The sequence below is a fragment of the Felis catus genome, chromosome A2 (assembly GCF_018350175.1).
Source record: "Felis catus isolate Fca126 chromosome A2, F.catus_Fca126_mat1.0, whole genome shotgun sequence".
Classification (NCBI taxonomy): domain Eukaryota; kingdom Metazoa; phylum Chordata; class Mammalia; order Carnivora; family Felidae; genus Felis; species Felis catus.
In genome coordinates this window covers 48,402,385-48,422,230 of record NC_058369.1, presented here as the reverse complement: position 1 = coordinate 48,422,230, position 19,846 = coordinate 48,402,385, and the positions used below count along the sequence as shown (strand labels likewise).

General features: G+C 38.0%; 1 protein-coding gene across 12 annotated transcripts in view; it reads right to left on the bottom strand.

Moving 5' to 3' along the window:
* The window catches only part of GRM7 (glutamate metabotropic receptor 7), a 1,171,176-nt gene that overhangs the window by 871,499 nt on the left and 279,831 nt on the right, over positions 1–19,846 (bottom strand). For 6 of the 12 annotated variants that reach the window (XM_011280176.4, XM_019824714.3, XM_019824718.3 and 3 more), the window contains exon 1: positions 761–2,141. The exons of 2 other annotated variants lie outside the window; for them this stretch is intronic. In XM_011280176.4, coding sequence (XP_011278478.1) covers positions 761–1,279 — 519 coding nt within the window. In that variant the 5' untranslated portion in view covers positions 1,280–2,141. Of the gene's footprint in view, positions 1–760; positions 2,143–19,846 lie in introns of those variants that run through there. 4 more of the 12 variants (XM_045053189.1, XM_045053190.1, XM_045053191.1 and 1 more) reach the window with 1 other exon arrangement.

The following is a 19,846-nucleotide window of genomic DNA, read 5'->3' as shown; positions in this document are numbered from 1 at the left end:
CTCTGAAGTGGCAGGAGTAGAAAGCTGATCGCCCAGCTCCTGCCATTGGCCGGACTGCAAATGCAATTTAGACGGTGCAAACACTTGCCCAGAGCAAATCACCCGGGGGTCACGTCTGCGGGTGGCATCTCCCCACTTGGGGAGCGTCCCCGCGCCTTCCGCCCCAAAGCCCTCGCGGAGACAGGCTACAGGTCGGGAGATCCAACCCGAGACAGATGGGCAATTGACATCCACGCGTAGGTGAAAACCTAGCCCTCGGTTTAAGAAGTGCCTCCCTAAGCTCTTCTTGAAATTTTCCAAGCGAGCTGCGGCTTGCCGGGTGGCTTGGGGCTGGGAAGCTGGGGAGTTGAGAAATGCCCAGTTTCGAGGCGTCTTCTCATCTTTCATATTCCACGAGCCCAACCGGCTCTCACAGGAGCCCGGCACTTTTACAAGCCTGTTTTTGGACCATATTTCACTCTAATGCAAACCCATTTAAATCATCGCCTTGTTTTTCGCAGATTGCTTCTTGTAAATGGGGCCATAAATCCAGGATGTCAAGCCGGATGGAGTGGAGCGCGGACAGGGGAGAGATGGAAGGGAAATGAACCAAGCAGGGAAGGTACCTCCTCGGGTGGGGTGGGAGGGATTCGCAGGATCTCCAGGGTGAAACTGCGAGAAGGCTGACCTGACCCCGCACCCCTGGAGTCCAAGCCAGCTTTTAGGATTAAGAGCGCGGGGAGCTAAAGCGCGCTCTGCCCCGGAGGGAGCGCCTCCCTACCTGGAAGAGCCTCAGGATGTTGGCTACCATGATGGAGACCGAACTCCCTGAAGCCCCAATCACTCCAACTACTTTCTCCGGCTTGACGAAAACCGGAGGCTCGCCGTTGGTGCAGCGCACGTCGGAGGTGTCCTTCTGGATGAGCGCCTGGACGAAAGTGAGCGACTGTTCGAGCGCGTAAGTGTCCCTGGAACAAGTGTCCAGGATCCGCGCGCCCAGCGTCACGTTGGGCAGCAGGTTGGGATCGCTGTTGATCTGGTCCAGGGCGTAGAGCATCGCTTCCAGCCTGTGGATCCCGTTCTCCCTCTTGATGTCGCCGCAGGGCACTCCGCTAGGACCCTTGGCATGCACCGGGAACAGCCCCCCGAGGGTGACGTCCCCCTCGATCCGGATAGAGTGCGGGGCGTACATCTCCTGGCCGCGCGCCGCCGCCGCCAGCGCGCACAGGAGCACCTCCAGCACGCAGCAGGGGAACTTCATCAAAGTCAGGACGCGGAGCAGCTTCCCCAGCTGGACCATGCTGCTCCGGCTGCTGCGGTGGTGGCGGCAGCGCTGGAGGGGATGGTGGCGGGCTCGCCGGGGTCCGGGCCCCTTGGGGTGAGGTCCTCCGGGGAAGCCCTGAGACTCCTGCAGGCACGGAAGGTGGGGGCGCCCGGGGAGGGGCAGCCAGAGAAGATGGGGGGTCCCGCGGCGCCTGCCAGATTGGGGCTCCGTGCGCTCCCGGGTTCGCCGGCCCGCGCGCCGCGCTCGCGCTCCCCGGCTTGCCGCTCGCGCTCTCCAACAACCCAGCACTGGGGAGAGGGCAAGGATTGCTATCGCTTTAAATGGTCGTTCGGCTCCCTCTCCTCCTCCTCCCACTCCCTCCCTCCTTCGCTAGCTCTCCGACACTCCCCACCCTTCCCAGAGCCCGTCCTCCCCACTGGTTTGCATCATCACGCAGGGAGGGGCTGCGTGCTGAGGTAAGGAGGGGGGAATGGGTGGGCGGCAAGGCAGGGAGTGCCTCCGACTGGGAGTTTCGCGGTCCCCAGGGAATCTGAGGATTGCAGGTCTCAGGCGAGGGCTGAACTCCCTTCTTACGGTAGAAGCGTCCAGCTCGCCCGCCTGCACCCACTGGCACATTCTAGGCACGGGTGGCAGCAACCCCAGGAGGGGGCAGGGATATCTGGTGCTGACTGCTCCCAACCCTGAGGTCGCGAACCCTGGCTGTCAGATCCCTGAGACTGGGAGCGAGTCGCTAGGTAGAGAACGCAGTGATGAAGGTGAGGTGGGAGATCCCACTCTCTACTACTAATCCGTCTGGACCAGTTTTTAAGAAAGACACACGTACACACAGGAGCCTGATTCATGACTTAAAGAACCTTTACCCGGAGACTTCTTGCGGGGGGGGGGGGTGGGTTGGGGGTAGGAACCAGGCACCGGGCAAGCTCTTAGGAAAACATACCAAGAAACGTTAGGAATGTAAGTGCACCCTGGTTTTCAAGGGTTACTGGGGGGCAGACAAGGATGAACTGAGGTCTCTAGCAAATCTGTGGTGGAAACCTCGGACTCCCCTCTTTTCATTCTATCATCGCCAGAGATGTAACAACTGAGAACTCTGCAAAGCGCACTTTCTTATCTGGTGCTGACAGGTATAAGGCTCCCTCCTACCCTTCTCCAAAGATGTTTCTGGGCTGCTGACAGGTTTTTGCAGGCAGGAAACAGCAGGAAAGAGGTGACAGTAGGAGGAAGAAAGAAAGGCAGGTAGAAGTCTCCCAGATGATCCAGATACCTTTCTCTCTTTTTCTGGCTGGAGATTTGGTAGCTAAATCAGGATACCAGGACAGGCTGCAGTGCAGTTAGAAAGCTGATTTTCAAAGGTGTCCTCTCCTGCTGGCTGAGACCGAACTTTGGCTATTAAAGCAACAGGTGGCCCTAGTTCTTATATGAAGAAAGGATTATGTCTCTGTCCTTGGTACCAGAAGGGACTCAGGATGGTTAACTCCTTTCTTGCTGAGGTTTTCTGTTGGAGTGCAGCAAAAATATATTATACAGATTTGAGAATGGAGAGAAAACCAGAAGCAAGGCTATAATGGTCGCTGTTGTTGTTACTGTTGTAAGAAAAATGTCCTAGTACAAAAAACAAACAACATAACACACACACACACACACACACACACACACACACACAATACAAGGTCAGAAGACTGGTAGTGGGTTGTCTCTGTCTCCAACTACCTGTGTGTACTCAGCATTTCTGTTTTCTTGTCTAGGTTTTAGACAAGAAATAATGTGTGAAATAGTGAGATTGAACAGGATGCTCTCCATGTTATCCCAAATCCTCTGTTAAAACAGGCCATATCCCTTTGGCCATGGGGCTCTTTTTAAGCCAATATCCTCTATTGCTTTCTGCATAGGAGACCAGTTTTTTGATCTCCAAAGAACATTACAAACATTTCCTGCTATAGAGGACTTTTTTCCCCCTTGCTTACCATCTATTCCTCTCCCTTATAGGGACGGTCCAAGCCATCAGTTTCTTTTTGGATAGGCCCTTCCTCCATGTTTCATACTTATGATTTGAGAATGGACCCACTATCTTACAATTTAGGACTGGTGACTGGCTATTGTGATGAGTTCAAGGATGAGAATAGAGCCCAACCAGAGCTATGCATGGCTAATCCCTTGACTTTGGCTGCAGCACCTACTATAGTATAACAGGGTTACCACTATCCAATAGACAATCTGTGAGTGAGTTAGAGAAAAACAAGGGGGCCTCCCTTCCTCAAACTACTTCAAGTGTATCTTATGGAAAATGTTACACTATTCTTATTTTTAAAGAACACAACATAATATGGTGTTCAAGTAAACAGTGTTGCAATTAATATACTGATCTATTTTTGTATACAATGTATCAATCAGTCTTAAATAGGATGCACCTGCTACAACCTTATGCTGTCACAGCCCCCATTCTTTCCTATCAGTCCTGAAGCTGTAAGGATATAAGCCTGTAGCTGTGCTAGGAGCTTCCACATAAACAGAGAGATATCTGAATCCTATAACAAGAGATGTAAGAGAGGGAAGAAGGAAAGGAGAAATCAGGCTGGGGGTAGAGGGAGATATGGGTCTGATAAAAACATCTGAACTTTTGGACCCAGGCAGGTCTGAAAGATTGCCTCTGGATTTTTTTCAATTTTATAGTATTTTTTTTCTCTTGTTTGAAACCAAAAGGATCTTCTAATTCACCTGTTCTAAAACACTGGCTCAAAAAGGATGGGAGAGCTAAAATGGATATCTTAAGGTACCATCAGCTAATTTGGAAAGGGAAAGAGAAGCAAAGCAATAGAAAGGCATACTTGGGAACACAAGTACTATGATCCTAGAATTTAGGTGTTAGTGCCTCAGGCTGTATTTCACAGAGACTATATCCTTATTCAGTTTTTAATTTAAGGCTATTTATTAGGAACTCAGTGAAAAAAATATTTGAAAAGTTGGGTAACAAGTAATGTCACTTGATTTTTCACCTGCCCATGTCCCAGTCCACATTTTACTCTTCCATTTCCATTGTGCATTTGTGATTGCTCAATAAATATTGCTTGGCTGAGTATCGAATGTTGCCTTATTCTGTGTTGTCTCTTTGCTCTGCTCATTCTCCCCAAACATCTGGCAGCAATCATTATCTTCTTTTTATTGCAGTCATCTGTGTTCATGTCTTATCTCCCTTGCTAAGTTGTAAGATCCTTGAGGGTAAGGGCTGGTATTATTTATCTCTCACTCCCGGACAATGTTTAGAATGGTGTTTTGTACCTAAAAAGCACTTATGTGTTGAATGAATCAGAATTGGTTTTGCCATTCCCTGCTGCCTTTATTTGATAGTGATGGAAACCTCAAGTGGGCAGAGCAGAAACAATATCAGATAAATGACTGTCCTCTTAGTCACAGTATGCAGTTTCTAGAGCTTAAAGGATAATTAGTAGATTGTGAAATAATTTCATTTTACAAAAACTGCCTAAGATTGAAATACCTTAAAGCTCTTGATCAACTATAAAAGAGGGCTTCAATTGATTCTTCCTGAGTCAAGTGATAATTCTTGAACTAGTAACTTGGGCCATTGTCACAGGCTGGTTGAGAAAGAGCAGAAGCCAGGCACTAACACTTCTTGAACTGAATGGAAAGAGTGATCTGTTACCAGAAAACCGGGGAAGTGACGCTGAGCTTGCAAAATCCATGTCGGCAGATACAGTACTTATAAGTACATCCAGTACTTACAGTATCGAATTCATCTTTACATCTTTAGCCACAGAGCATAGGATCTGGAACCTTAACTAGAGACATGGGTATTTGTGTGTGTGTGTGTGTGTGTGTGTGTGTGTGTGTGTGTGTGTTGAGGTTATATGAATTAAAAATCTTTGTGTAAGACTGGTTAATCTAAAACAGGCCAGTCATTCTTCTAGTGTCATATTAAACTGGAAGAGAATCTAGTTTTAGGTGTGTTCACAGGCTTGGTTCTGTGTAGTCCTTAATCTGTCCTCACCCAGGGATTAGTAAAACTGTGTAACTCAAATTAAGGGCTCAGTTCTAATTTTATCTTTTTAGCACTGTGTTTTCTTAATCATCTCAGTTTTATTTATTTGCTTAGTTGTTCTCCTCTACCCATGATATTTCTGCAGAAAATAATGCCTTCACTTCTCATTCCCTCTTTAAACCCAATTTGTAATTTACAAAGCTGTGCTCCTTACCTGCTGCTACTCCTGCTACTGCAGCTAAGATATTCTGGCTATTCTTCCCTCCTTCATCTAAGTATTCATCTATAGTTGTGTTTTTGCTTTTGTTGTTTTGTTTGTTTAATACAATCTTGACATTTGCATTGCATGCCTCATTTGGAATAAGCCAAGAGCATATCTTCCTTCCCAGTTCCCAAGTATCCCTTTTAGCCCAATCCACTAAGGCATATGATTCAGTAAATATTAGTTAACTGAGTATTTTATAGTTTAGAATAGCTCTATTTTCACAATCCCTGAACATAGCCACCTAAATAAACTTTTGTGTCCTTCAACTACCCAGGTGGGCCTAACTTAATCACATAAGTCCTTTTTTTAAAGGCAGAGATTTCTCTTTGGTGGTAAAAGACCAAAAGGGATGGACTAAGCGTGAGCGAGAGGGATTCAACATGATGGAGGTTCTCTGTGGCTGAAAGGGTGGAAGCCACATAGAGACTTGAGAATGGCATTAGCAGCTGCCTGGACCCTGAATGACAGCTAACAAGAAGACAGGGACATCAGCCCTCCAGTTGCAAGTAATTGAATTCTGTTAATAACCTGAGTAAGCCTGGAAATGGATTCCTCCCCCAGAGCCTCCAGGTACAGATCAGCCTTGCTGACGCTTTCACTTCAGACATGTGAGAGCCTCACAGAAGAGCCCATCTGAGCACTCCCCCCATCCTCCATACTTCTGAGTATCTGTAGAGCTGTGAAATAAATGAGTGCTGTTTTAAGCCACCGAATTTGACACAGCAATAGAAACAAATATAAACAGCTAGTGTAAATATGTTCAAGAATTTGAAGGGAACATGAACACAAATAAGAGGAGAGGTGTAAAAAATATAAAATGTCTAGAAGTGAAAACTACATTATCTGAAAATGACTGCATATGTGTAACAGCCAGTGCACAATGCAAAAGAAAAGATCGATGAACTTGAAGAAACACAAAACAATGATCAAGACAGACCATATATTGTTCCACAAGCAAGTCATAATACATTTAAGTATTTAACTCATCCTGATAACAATGGCATTAACTTAAAAATCAATAACAAAATATCTGAAAAATCTCCCAATATTTGAAATTAAATGGCAATTCAAACAAAAACATTCAGATAAATTAGAAAATATTTTTAATGATGATAACAAAAATATCCTGTCAAAATTTGTTGAGTGTAGATAGAGTAGGTCTTACAGAGAGATTCATAACTTAAATCCTACATATTAGAAAAAAATATTTTTAAATTTAACGAGATTTTGAAACTGGAATTTTAGAAACTAGAAAAATAAAATAAAGTCACAGCAAGTAGAAAGAAAGAATAAAGAGCATAAATCAATGAAATAGAAAAGAGCAAAAAGAGAAAAATCAATAATAACAAGCTGTTCCTTGTAAAGATCAGAAAAATTAAGTGTCTAGGTAGACAGATTAAGAAAAAAGAGAAAAGAAAGAAATGATTAATATAAAAAGAATAAAAGATCGCTCTTGATTCTAGACTTATTAAAAGAATAATATGGAAATGTCATGAAAATTTTATATAAAATAACTGATAATGAGATGGAAAAATGCATTTTAAGAAATGACTTACAAAACTGATTCCCAAAAAAAGGAGAAAAAATGAAAAAAACTTATGTTTTATGTCCAAGTGGCAAACAGACACATGAAAAGATGCCCAACATCACTCATCATCAGAGAAATACAAATCAAAACCACAATGAGATACCACCTCACACCTGTCAGAATGGCTAACGTTAATAACTCCAGCAACAACAGATGTTGGCGAGGATGCGTAGAAAGAGGATCTCTTTTGCATTGTTGGCGGTGGGAATGCAAGCTGGTGCAGCCACTCTAGAAAAAAGTATGGAGGTTCCTCAAAAATTAAAAATAGAACTACCCTATGACCCAGCAATTGCTCTACTAGGAATGTATCCAAACGATACAAAAATGCTGACTGGAAGGGGCACATGTACCCCAATGTTTATAACAGCACTATAGACAACAGCCAAAGTATGGAAAGAGCCCAAATGTCCAACAACAGTGTGTATATATATATATATATATATATATATATATATATATATATATATAATGGAATATTACTCAGTCATCAAAAAGAATGAAATCTTACCATTCTCAACAACATGGATGGGACTAGAGTATATTATCTAAGCAAAATAAGTCAGTCAGAGAAAGGCAAACATATGATTTCACTCATATGTGGAATTTAAGAAACACAACAGATGAACATAGGGGAAGGGAAGGAAAAATAAGATAAAAACAGAGAGGGAGGCAAACCATATAAGACTCTTAAATACAGAGAAAAGACTGAAGGTTGCTGGAGGGGAGGTGGATTGGGGGAATGGGCTAAATGGGTGATGGGCATTAAGGAGGGCATTTGTTGGGATGAGTACTGGATGTCATATGTAAGTGATAAATCACTGGGTTCTACTCCTGAAACCAATACTACACTCTAGTACTGAAGTTAAATTTAACAAAAGTTTATGTCTTTTAAATTTCTTTTAAATGTCTTTTAAAAACCTTCCTACAATTGCCTGGGGCAGGAATGGGGATTAATTGGAAATGGGAATGAAGGATTTTATCAAGGGAATGAAAATGTTCTAAAACTGATTTATGTTGATGGCTGCACATTTATGTTGATGGTAAAGTAACTAAAATGATTACATCAACAAATCAAATTGGTGAAGTGTACAAGTAAAATATATCTCAATAAATCTGTTTAAATAAGAAATAAAGTAATGTATAAAAATTCTTCCATACAATGAAAGAACTGTTTGAATTTTGAACAATTTCAAAGAAATTGTTGAATTCAATCAACAATTTAAAGAAAAATATTAATATTACACAGACACTTTCAGAAAACAGAAGGGAGCAGAAATGTTTCACAAAACATGTATTTCATAAATAAGTTATATATAAAGATTATATGCACACATAGAATAAAGAATAGAAATGTTCACCAAAGAAGATATACAAAAGTCTGTAGACACACAAAAAGATGCTCAACACCATTAGTTATCAGAAATGAGAAAATTAAAACCATAATGAGATCCCACTCCATATTAAAATGGCCCAAATTTAGAACGATTGAACATGTGAGTGTGGCAAAAACACAGAGGAGCTAGTAATTTCATTCACTGCTACCCAGAATGTAAAATGATGCAACTGCTTTAGAAAACTCTTCCCCAGTTTCTTATAAAGTTAAACATACAGCTCCACAATTCCACTTCTAACCAAGGAAATACAAAATCCATGTCCACAGAGACTTCTTATGTTTACGATGGTGTTATTCAAAATAAATATAAAATGGAAAAACCCAAATGACCATCGAAAGGATAAAGACACCATGGAATTTCCATACAATGAAATACTACTCAGGTATAAAAAGAAACTACTGACACACATTACTCAAATAAATCTTAAAAATATTATATGAAGTAAAATAAGAAAGACAAAAGAGAATGTATTCCATAGGACACCTTTTATATGAAATTCTAGAAGAATCAAAATTAATGTATGGTGATAACAGATCAGCCTGGGTCTGGGAACAGACTGAGAATATAAGGGACATTTTCAGGGTGATGGGCATGTTCTAGATCTTGACTGTGATGGTTTCTTATATAAAACTTTCCTTAGTTTATATATTTATAAACTCATCAACCTATATATTGAATATGTGTGCATTTTTGTTTATCTAAATTGTACCTCAATAAAAAATTTTTATAAAAGGTTAAAAAATTCTATGATCTGGACAAATTAATCCGCTCTTCTCTTTCTATTTTTAGTATGTATAAACTAAAGAGATGTTTTTTTTTACTCTGCATTTTAACATTTCTTTCAGCTCTAATTACATGCCATGATTTTTCTAATTATTGATAAAACATAAACTTGCATAATGTCTCCTCATGAACTTTTACACTTCTATTTGTGTTGCTTCTTGTAAAAAAATTTATCTTCCCATAAATCAAACAGTGGTTACTGTTATAACACTTTCAAAAAGGCATTGATGAAAGTGCTGCTTCTAGAAAATTTTCTCTCCAACACTGATAAAGTCTCACTCCTACTTCAGGCCCACTCTTTTCTTAGAAAAAATTTTAATAGAAAATACCATTTGATTCTCTTGCTTGACATCCTTGGCTCTTAAGGATGTGGTATTCCATGATTTTATCCAAAATAGTCTTCTCTATGCTAGATTTGTCAAAGTCATGTAAGACTTCTTCCCATCTTGTCACACACTCAGCATTTATGAAGGAAGCTGTTGGTTCCTTGTGGGGTTTTTTAAAGAAATCTCCTTAGGAGATATGTTCATCCTCATGCTTCTACTATGGGACAAGATTTTAAACCCATTACATGTAAATTTGCTAGTAACTTTGCAGGGTGAATTTCCTAGTTACTCCATTCAGAAAAAAAATACATGGAGAGATAGCCAGTCTATAAAAAGTTGCCTGGTAAAATCAAACGTAGTTAACAATCCAGCTATTTTTCCAGAGAAATTCAAAATTGTGTGATATGTCTGCTACAGTGGAGCACTCCTGGCTCAATTATAACTGAAACAATTCTTTAGAGACTCTATGAAATCAAAGAATTGAATTAAAAGAAGTTAAAACAACTTGAGAGGGTCAATGGAAATGTTCTACATCTTGACTGTGATAGTGGTTACATAGGTACATATATCTGTTGAAGGAAATGATTCATATATTTAAATGTGTGCATTTTCTCCATAAAAAAATACCTTGAAAAGTTTAGTAATCATTTTAAAAGAGTAACTTTACAGTGGAAAAACATTTTCAACACCACCTCAACCAGGTGATCCAGGTTAACATCAATAGTGGCAAGCCATGTGGATAGTATATACCCTTGAATTGATGTAATAAAATCAGCACTTAACCTCTGTGGTCTTCCTCCCCAAAATCCATAGTCCAATTCTAATAGTGAGAAAAACATAAGAAAAATCTCAATGGAAAGACAGTCTACAAAACACCTGAGCAATACTTTTCAAAATGTGTCAATGTCATCAAAAACAAGGACAGCCTGAGGAACTGTCACAATTAAGAAGACCCTAAGGAGACATGATGACTAAATATAATAAAGAATCTTTGATGAGATCTTGTAACAATAACAACAAAAAGACACTAGATGAAAACTAAGAAAAATTTAATTAAGCACAGACTTTAGTTAATAATAATATGCTAATGCTGGTCATTAGTTGTGATAAATTATATAAGATGCTAATAATAGGGGAAACTAGGTTTGGTGTATATCAGAACTCTGTACTATCACTGCACTCTTCTCCTAAAACAGAAATTTAGCAAAATCATTTTTAATAAAATGCATGTATATAAAATATATGGGAGTTCATATATATCAATGAGGGAGGCTGTGTTAGATGATCATATAATTTACTCCCCAAATCTAGACTTTTTTTTCTTGGAGTAGAAGGGGATGCTAATTAACAATTATATGAAGACAAGAGACATAAACTAAGATGTTATGGTCACCCTAAGTACAAAGTCATATTAAATATTCAAGTTCTTGTTTCTGTTTCATGCTTCCCATGTTTCAATCCATTCTCTACCACTTACTGGTTGGGTAACTTTAACCTCATTGAGCATCTTTTGCAAATTGGGAAAAAGAGTAATATTTATGTTGTAAAATTTGGGAGAATTGAATGAGATGATCAAATTAAGGACCTTATTTAATAAATTCGTAGCACATGATCAATACTCAATAAATGAAAAATAATATTTCTCCATATACACACATCAGTGAATTTTGCCAAAACACGACTACCCAATTATACCAAATCCTCTACACTAATATATCCTCTTGTTTTTCAGCCTAACCCACTGGTGGTCATATAAATACTTACTTCTTAACAGTTAGCTCAGATGTCATCTAACAACTCCTAGTTCCCACCCAAGATGTGTTAAAGAGACTGAAGGATGATCCACAAAAGATGATTAACATGATAACATTAAAAATAACAATAAATGATATTGACAATAAGATTCTTTTTCTGTAGATAGGTCTGTTAGTCTCAAGGCCCCAGGACGTAAATGCAGAAACAGAGAATGCACAAAGCTGACATATATTTTCTTAGATACAAGAATCAGTCCATAAATAGGTCTTAGACTAAAGCAGAGTCAATCTGCATCATTTGGGGAAGAGAGGTAGAGCTTTTACTTCTGGATTCATGACCCAGAGATGCCAATGGTCTTTTCCACAACATGAAAAGACATTTCCTGAGGATAATGTCAACTTAGAAGCAAGCAAAACTAAGAGGCAGAGAGGAGATAGAGTTCTGGTGTCATGGCTGAACTCCTGAGTACAGCTGTACCTGAATGCATCCCCCTGCAAGTGTTTTTTCCTACTTAAGCTGGTTTGAATTGTTTTATGTCACCTAAAACTAAAGAAGCCACAAACAATACAGTGAATTTCCCATTTCATTCTGCGCTTGCCTCCACTGCAATAGCTATCATACTGTGCATGATTTCCTGAATTGTTTCTTTTCTCCCTGGTCTAGAATCTCTGACAACAACTGAAGTCCAGAGAAACTTCATCCAGTTAGAATCCCACCCTCTTGGTTGTTGACTTGGAAAGGTTGGTTGAATAAATAAATTTTGCAATTCTTACACAGATGAGTTGAACTATTTGTCCTCCATCATTAGAATTCACAAAACATAGGTGAATAGAAGGACAAAGTGACTGGTTTGATTCTGGACATTTCCCTCCTCCATTATCGTCTCTATTTCAGTCTGTTATGAGGTAATTTTCCTCTGATGCCTTGCTTGTCCTTGAGGAAAAGGCTTGCAAGACAACTAACAAACTCACTTTTTATTTGTTCGTTATTCCTGTGTTAAACTTCAAGGAGCTTTCTACCCCTTGCTGTTATACTGTTGGTCTTTCATTTCTACAGCTGCTACTTTGTGGTCTCTGTATCTGCAATTCCTTGCCCACATTTGTTCCTGGAAATATTCACTATATATGGAGCAGACCTCTTTCAATTTTAAGTGATGGAAATCTAATACAAACTAAACAAAGCAAAAAGAGGTAATTTTGTTGAGTCATATTGTGGGATGACCAAAGGGAAACACTAGCTTCAGATATGGCTGGATCCAGGTACTTAAAAAAGTCTTGAGGCTGTTTGTCTTTCGGGGTTTGTTTGCCTTTGTCTTTCTTTGCTTGTTGGCCTTATTATCTCCTGTTGTGGCCAGGATCCTTGCATTGGCAGACAAGACATTCACAGTTCCAACCACCTTACAGAATCACTAAAGATCAAAATCCACAAGTGATAGAGACAGATCTCTGTGCCAATGGCCATTATATAAATACAAAAAACAATCATAAAAGTAATAATGTTGGGCAAAACTGAGTCATGCTTTTCACCAAGAAATAATCAGCCAGCCACTGTGGTTAAAAAGACTCAACAGAATCATGTGAGTAACAGAAAACAATTCCACACTGGAAAAAATAGTAGCTCACTAAATACAAAGAGGAGGGTGCGGGGAGAGAGAAGGAGGAGGAGGAGGAGGTGGAGGGGAGGGAGGTAGAGGGGGAGGTGGAGGAGAAAAAAACAACACATAACTCCTTTTTATTATAATTATGGGAAGCTGATTTACAGAGCTTCTTGTCTTTGGTTAGTAGAGGAATAGACCCAAGACAGAAGAAGATTGTAGTCCATTCCTCAAGACAGCCCTTTCTTCATGACTTTTTCCATTTCCCTCTCTAAAACACATCCAGGCATCAAAAAACAAGCTTAAAGAAATCCCATCAACATCACCATGCTCTAAAGTTTCACTGCCTTGCCAAGTGGGGCCACATAAACCAGTTAGTGGTAACTGAATTCTATTAAATTATAATACTAAATATTTTTGTTGACTTACCATACCCACCAAGCATAAGTCAACTCACAGGCAGCCCACTTTATCTCTTAACATGAAGACCTGACTCCCATACCTGCCTCACTTGTTACTGCTCCAATTACTTTCCTTATAATTTCTAAAATATCTCATTGTACAACTTAAAATCTTGGAACAAATGTCCATACACAATAACTAATATATGGTAACATATCTTCAGTTAGGTCTCTCAATTCTGATCTAGATTATTTAGATAGATCACTGGTTCACAACCATAGGTGATATCGCCCCCCAGTGGATGTTTGGCATTGTCTGAAGACATTTTCAATCATCATGATAGAGAGATCTCTCCTTGTATCTAGTTGGGTGAGGCTACTAGGGATGTTGCTAAATATCCTATAATGCACAGGAAAACAATAAAATAAAAAATGATTCAGCCTAAAGTTTAAATAGTGCTGAGGTTGAGAAATCCTGATCTGGATTAAAACCTCATGGGTTTTGGGCAAAATTTTTTTATATTTTTTATCACATTCAATATCCATAATATATTCAAACGGATAAAAAATTTCAATCTTCTTTATAATTCTTTTCTTTTATTCTTTCACTTTTTTTTTCTTTTTCAAGGCATCGTGTCCTAGTATGACATTGCAATGGGTTCTCAGATCTCTAATAGAAAAGTGAATTAAAAAACACAATGCACTAAAACTCAAGAAACCATGGTCCTAATTCTGTCTTTTATTAGAGTTATGACTTGGGAAAAATCATATAATCCCTTAGAAACTAATTTTCCACCTTTTAGTATAAAATATTAGATTAGATCATTGATTTAAAACAACTTTTTCGGGGCGCCTGGGTGGCTCAGTCGGTTGAGCTTCCGACTTTGGCTCAGGTCATGATCTCACAGTCCGTGAGTTCGAGACCCGCGTCAGGCTCTGGGCTGATGGCTCAGAGCCTGGAGCCTGCTTCTGATTCTGTGTCTCCCTCTCTCTCTGCCCCTCCCCCGTTCATGCTCTGTCTCTCTCTGTCTCAAAAATAAATAAACATTAAAAATAAAAAAATAAAACAACTTTTTCATCTAATAAATAAGACCACAATGTAACGAGAAATTCAAAGAAATGCTACAGTGGAAGAAAACTGAGGAACCAAGAATCCTGCTAACTTAGCTCACCTCCTTCCTCCACAACGGTACCAGAACGTGGATTCTTTTAAATTCATTTTACTAACCACTGAATTCAATTAACTCTATTTTCCCTTTCAGCACTAATGTTTAATGACTAAAGCAAAATCTATCTGTCCTATGCCCCATTTTTATAACTCTTTGCTCTCTATCAGGGATTAAAGTTTGACCTAACAAAATAACCCAATCTATCCTTTTAGACTCCATCAGACAGGAACATTTCTGAGGTAAACACAGAGAGGGTTCTTTGGAAATTACTGTAATACTTATAATCTCAAGCATAATGCCAATTTAGTGCAGGTGACATTTTAGATGAGGGTACCATTTTACTTCTGTCAAACTATGTGAAAAGATAGTTTTTCCAAGACTTGCCTAAAAAGGACAGCTCCAAAATGCCAAGTCACAGAGCAAACCATGTTCCAGAGACAAAGACAAGTGATGGAGGCTCACTCCCTAGAGCATTCACTTGATATAGGGGGGTAAAAGTCTTACAAACAAAAAAATACTTATGAATTAAAAAAATAAAAAAAGAAACAATACAAAACAACATTTTCTTTGTTAACCAGAGGATTCTCCTAACAATGTTTTAAACTAAAATTTGCAAAGAAGATTTTGGAGTGCCAGAAAATGAGCAGGGATACAAAACAAGGAGAAGAACTTACTAAGAATTTATCTATCTCCTCTGGTTCACCTAATTTGTTGGTGTATAACTGTTCTTGGTAATTTTTATAGTCCTTTGTATTTGTGTGGTATCAGTTGTTATGTCTCCTCTTTCATTTCAAATTTTATTTGAATCTTCTTTCTTTTTTCTCTATAAGTCTAGGTAAGGGTTTGTGTATTTTGTTTTCTTTTCAAAATACAAGCTATTAATTTCTTTGATCCTTTCTACTATCTTTTAGTCTCTTCTTCATTTACTTCTGCTATGATCTTTGTCATTTCTTTTCTTCTATTAACTTTGAATATAGTTTGTTCTTCTTTCTCTAGTTCCTTGAGGTGTAAAGTTTGGTTGTTTAGTTGAGATCTATCTTTTCCTTATTGTAGGTGTTTATCACTATGTAAACCCTTTTCTTAGAACTGTGTACTATAAGTTTTAATATGTTGCATTTTGCTGTGTGCCATTGTTTTGGTATAGTGTAATTTTATTTGTCTGAAGATTTTTTAAATTTCTCTTTTGTGTCTTCCTTGGCCTACTGGTTGCTCAGTAGCATGCTTAATATCTGTGAATTTTTAAGCTCCAAATATTTGTGAATTTTCCAGTTTTCTCCTTATAATTAATTTCTAGTTTATACTACTGTGGTCAGAAAAGGTGCTTGATATGATTTCAAACTTGTTAATGTTTTCTGAAGAAGACACACAGATGTTCAACAGCCACATGAAAATGTACTCAACACCACTGATCATCAGGAAAATGCAAATAAAAACCACAAGACATTACCTTGCACATTAGAATGGTTATATCAAAAAGACAAGAGAGAAATGTTAGAGAGGAAGTGGAGAAAAACCCTTATGCATTGTTGTTGGGAACGTAAATTAATGCAGCTGCTATTGAATGTATGAAGATTCCTCAGAAAAATTAAAAATAGAACTACCATATGATCCAGCAATTCTACTTCTGCGTATATACACAAAGGACATGAAAACAGGATCTTGAAGAATATCAGAACTCTCATGTTCAATATACCATCATTCATAATAGCCAAGACATGAAAACAGCCTAAGTGTCCCTCCAAAGATGAATGGGTAAAGAAGATGTGGGGTGGATATATATATAAATATTATTACACCATGAAAAAAGAAGGACATCCTGCAATTTGTGACAGCATGGATAGATCTTAAGGGCATAATGCTAAATGAAATAAGACAGACACAGAAAGACAAATACTGTATGATCTCATTTCTATGTGGAAACTAGCAAACAAATAATGTATAGAAACAGAAACTAGAATGGTGGTTACCAGGGGCAAGAGAGCAGGGGAAAAGGGAAGATCATAACGAGAGTACAAACTTCCACTTTTAAAATGAAAATGTTCTGGGGATCTAATGGACAGCATGGTGATTATAGTTAATAAAGTTATTTAATATACTTGAATGTTACTAAGACAGTATATCTTAAATGTTCTCACCAGAAATAAGAAATAGTAGTTAATGTCATATGAGGGGAGTGTTAGTTAACACTATGGTGGTAATCATTTTGTAATATATAAATGTAACAAATCAACACTGTATACCTTAAGTGTTACACAATTATATCTCAATAAAACTGGAAAAAAGTTTTTTTAATTCCTGCTCTTTCTTTCCCTTCTTTTCTGTTAGCGTTAAATATTTTGGTTTTTCTCTTTTCATTACAAAACAAAATTTCCCAAGTGACTAATGTAGAATATTAACTTCAAAAAGTGTTAATTTTTTTTTTTATTTAAGAAAGTAAATGACCAAATACATCCTCTCGTGGGTATTCTCCATTCCCATTGCCAAATAAATTTTCCAAGAAGTCCTGCAGCAAAATTAACTTTTTATATTATTTCCCTAAGATATTTCACAACTGATCTCTTACCCAACCTTCTCTTTTAAATTTTTCAAGTAATAGCTATTAAAACCTATGAAGCTAGTGGAACAAATTCTGGAAAATGTTGACCTTTGACTTATCTTCCTTCCCTTCTCTTCAAAATTCTTTACAATCTGTTTTATGGCCCTTAACATACTACCCTTGTAAAAGCACTTTTACAAGAATCTTCAATGGTTCTGAATTCCTGATTTCAATGTTGTCTTTTAAGTCTTCATCATAATTGGGTTTTCTGCAATGTATATAAAACTATCCATCACCTACTAGTTGACTCTCTGTATCCCTTGACTTTCAAAGAATTATTATTATCTTCTAATTCTCCTCCTTCTAAATGGCTTTTGCATCCTAAACTCTTTATATCATCTTATAAACAAGTTTCCAGTACGACTCCACATTTAGGTCAATTATTTCTTTTTTCAATTTCCTTTTTCAGGTGATCTCATTCACTATATTAATTCAGTTCACAATTGGATATGAGTAAGTCTTAAATCAGTATCTCCAACCCAGACTCCAGTCATGAGTCTGAGAATTAAATCTCAGTAATTCCCAAATACTAGTCCAGAGTTTACAAACTCTTTGTGGATAGGAATTTTGTGTTTCATCCCCACCCCACCCCCCCTTTTTCTTTAAAGCTAAGCACTTATTAGAGTGCCTTTATTCATCATTACACAATACATCTTGGTTGAATGGAAACCTTGAACTAAATAAACCACATGGCTTAGTAATACATATAAAAATTTGAACTCAGTTAAACATGCCATTAGTTAAATCACTTACTTTCTTTGGCTGTCAGTTTCATTTGAAAACTGGAGAAGGTGATCTAGATAATTGCTATGGTTCCTATTAACATTACTTTTCCGTTTCTAAATTCTCTATTATCTCTCTTTAAAAATGAGATCTTATTTTTAAAAAACCATTTAAGATAAGTATTAAATAAGCAATTATGTTATTTCAGTTGCATTCATTTAACAAACTTTTCTGAGTGCCAAGTATATGTCAGGCACTGGATCATTAAAAAATACCAGGTATGAGCAGAAAGACAATTCTAAAGAATGTGACTTACATTTCCTTTTAAAGTCTTATATTCTCTTATATATGTGTTAAAAAAATATGTTCCACAAAATCATAATTGAAGCTAAAAGCAGCTTGGAAAATGACCTAAAAAAAATAATACATTCATTGTTAAGGGAACCACTAAAGAAATGTGTAATGGTAAAATACTTTCATAGTCTTGAAACATAATAAAATTGACCTAGTTGCACAGGTTTAAAAAATTGTACTATGTTAACTATCAAATAATTACTCCGTTTTGTGTTTAGTAAAAATTTCAAAAATATGAAGGAAAATCAGGGAAAAAATAACATTGGCCAAATATTGACCAGGAGTACTGGAAGGCCAAATAATGGTATCTACTCATTATCAGAGTTAGAAGAGGTTATGAATGGGGCATACAGCATACTGAAGTTCGTAAGTAAAAAGCCATCTGCCAAAGCATTGGATGCTATCCTGCTCAGTTTTTAACAACTACATATATGATTCAGAAATCTCTGGAGATTGAGGAAGATTTAAATTTAACCCTCCTCATACTGGAGTGAAGAACATTTAAAGGAATTGTAACTAATGTAGACTAACAATTAGTGATAAGGGTTCTTATGTCTTTAACACTTGCTCTAAATTATACAGTAAAACATTACATAAAAACACTGGAAGAAAAACTGACATAAAAATAAATGGCATGGAGGCCTATTTCTAATAGGCAACACCTTATATTATTAGTTTTTGCACTTCATAGAAAATACGGATGAATGTTTGTTAGCCCCTTTTGGATGACTCTTTTTGCATTCAGGGTCCAGTCCTCATTCATCTTGATATTCCCAATATTTAACTGAGTATGTGTCCACAAGAAGGTGCTTGAATCCAACTAAGCTAAGAGAAAAAAGGAATTATATAATATATGAGTGATTGATATTACTATACAAAAACATGTATAAATACAGCAGAAGCCCTTTTAACTGGCTTCTACTTAACTAACCTATTGGATTAACTAAGAATCCCAATTTGCAAAACTCATAATTTATGTTCATCACCCAAGCACTGCTCCCAGCTACTAAATTATGGTCTAATATTCTCTCATTTCTGCTACCACTAGATAAGCTGCATGCTTACCAAGAATAATTTGTATTTTTTCCCAAATCTGTTTTTTTCCAGGTGTACTTTTTATTACTTCTTTTATTATCTATACAACTAATGGAATATGAACATGGGAAGAGTTCTTTAGAAAACTATACTTAATGGTTTCAAAATACTCAAAGCAAGTTGTAAAGAAAAATAAAAAGCCTTGAATCATATACAGAAAAACACAAATGTACAAGATTGGGAAGGAGAACGTAACATCTATGAGGATTCTCATCTTGGATTGTTTTGCCAATGTGTCTGAGTTCTCATTTTACTTACAGACAACCTGGAAATTAAAGACAGTGTATTGTGGATATAGTTTATAAAAGATAAGAAACACAGCCCTTCAATCAGCGAATCCATGTTAAAAAAGCAAAACAAGGAGCATCTGCGTGGCTCAGTTGGTTAAGTGTCAGCCTCTTGGTTTCAGCGCAGGTCATGATTTCACAGTTCGTGGGTTTGAGCCCTGAAATTGGGCTCTGCACTGACACCATGGGACCTACTTGGGATTCTCTCTCCCTCTCGCTATGCTCCTCCCCTGCTCTCTCACTCTCTCTCTCTCAAAA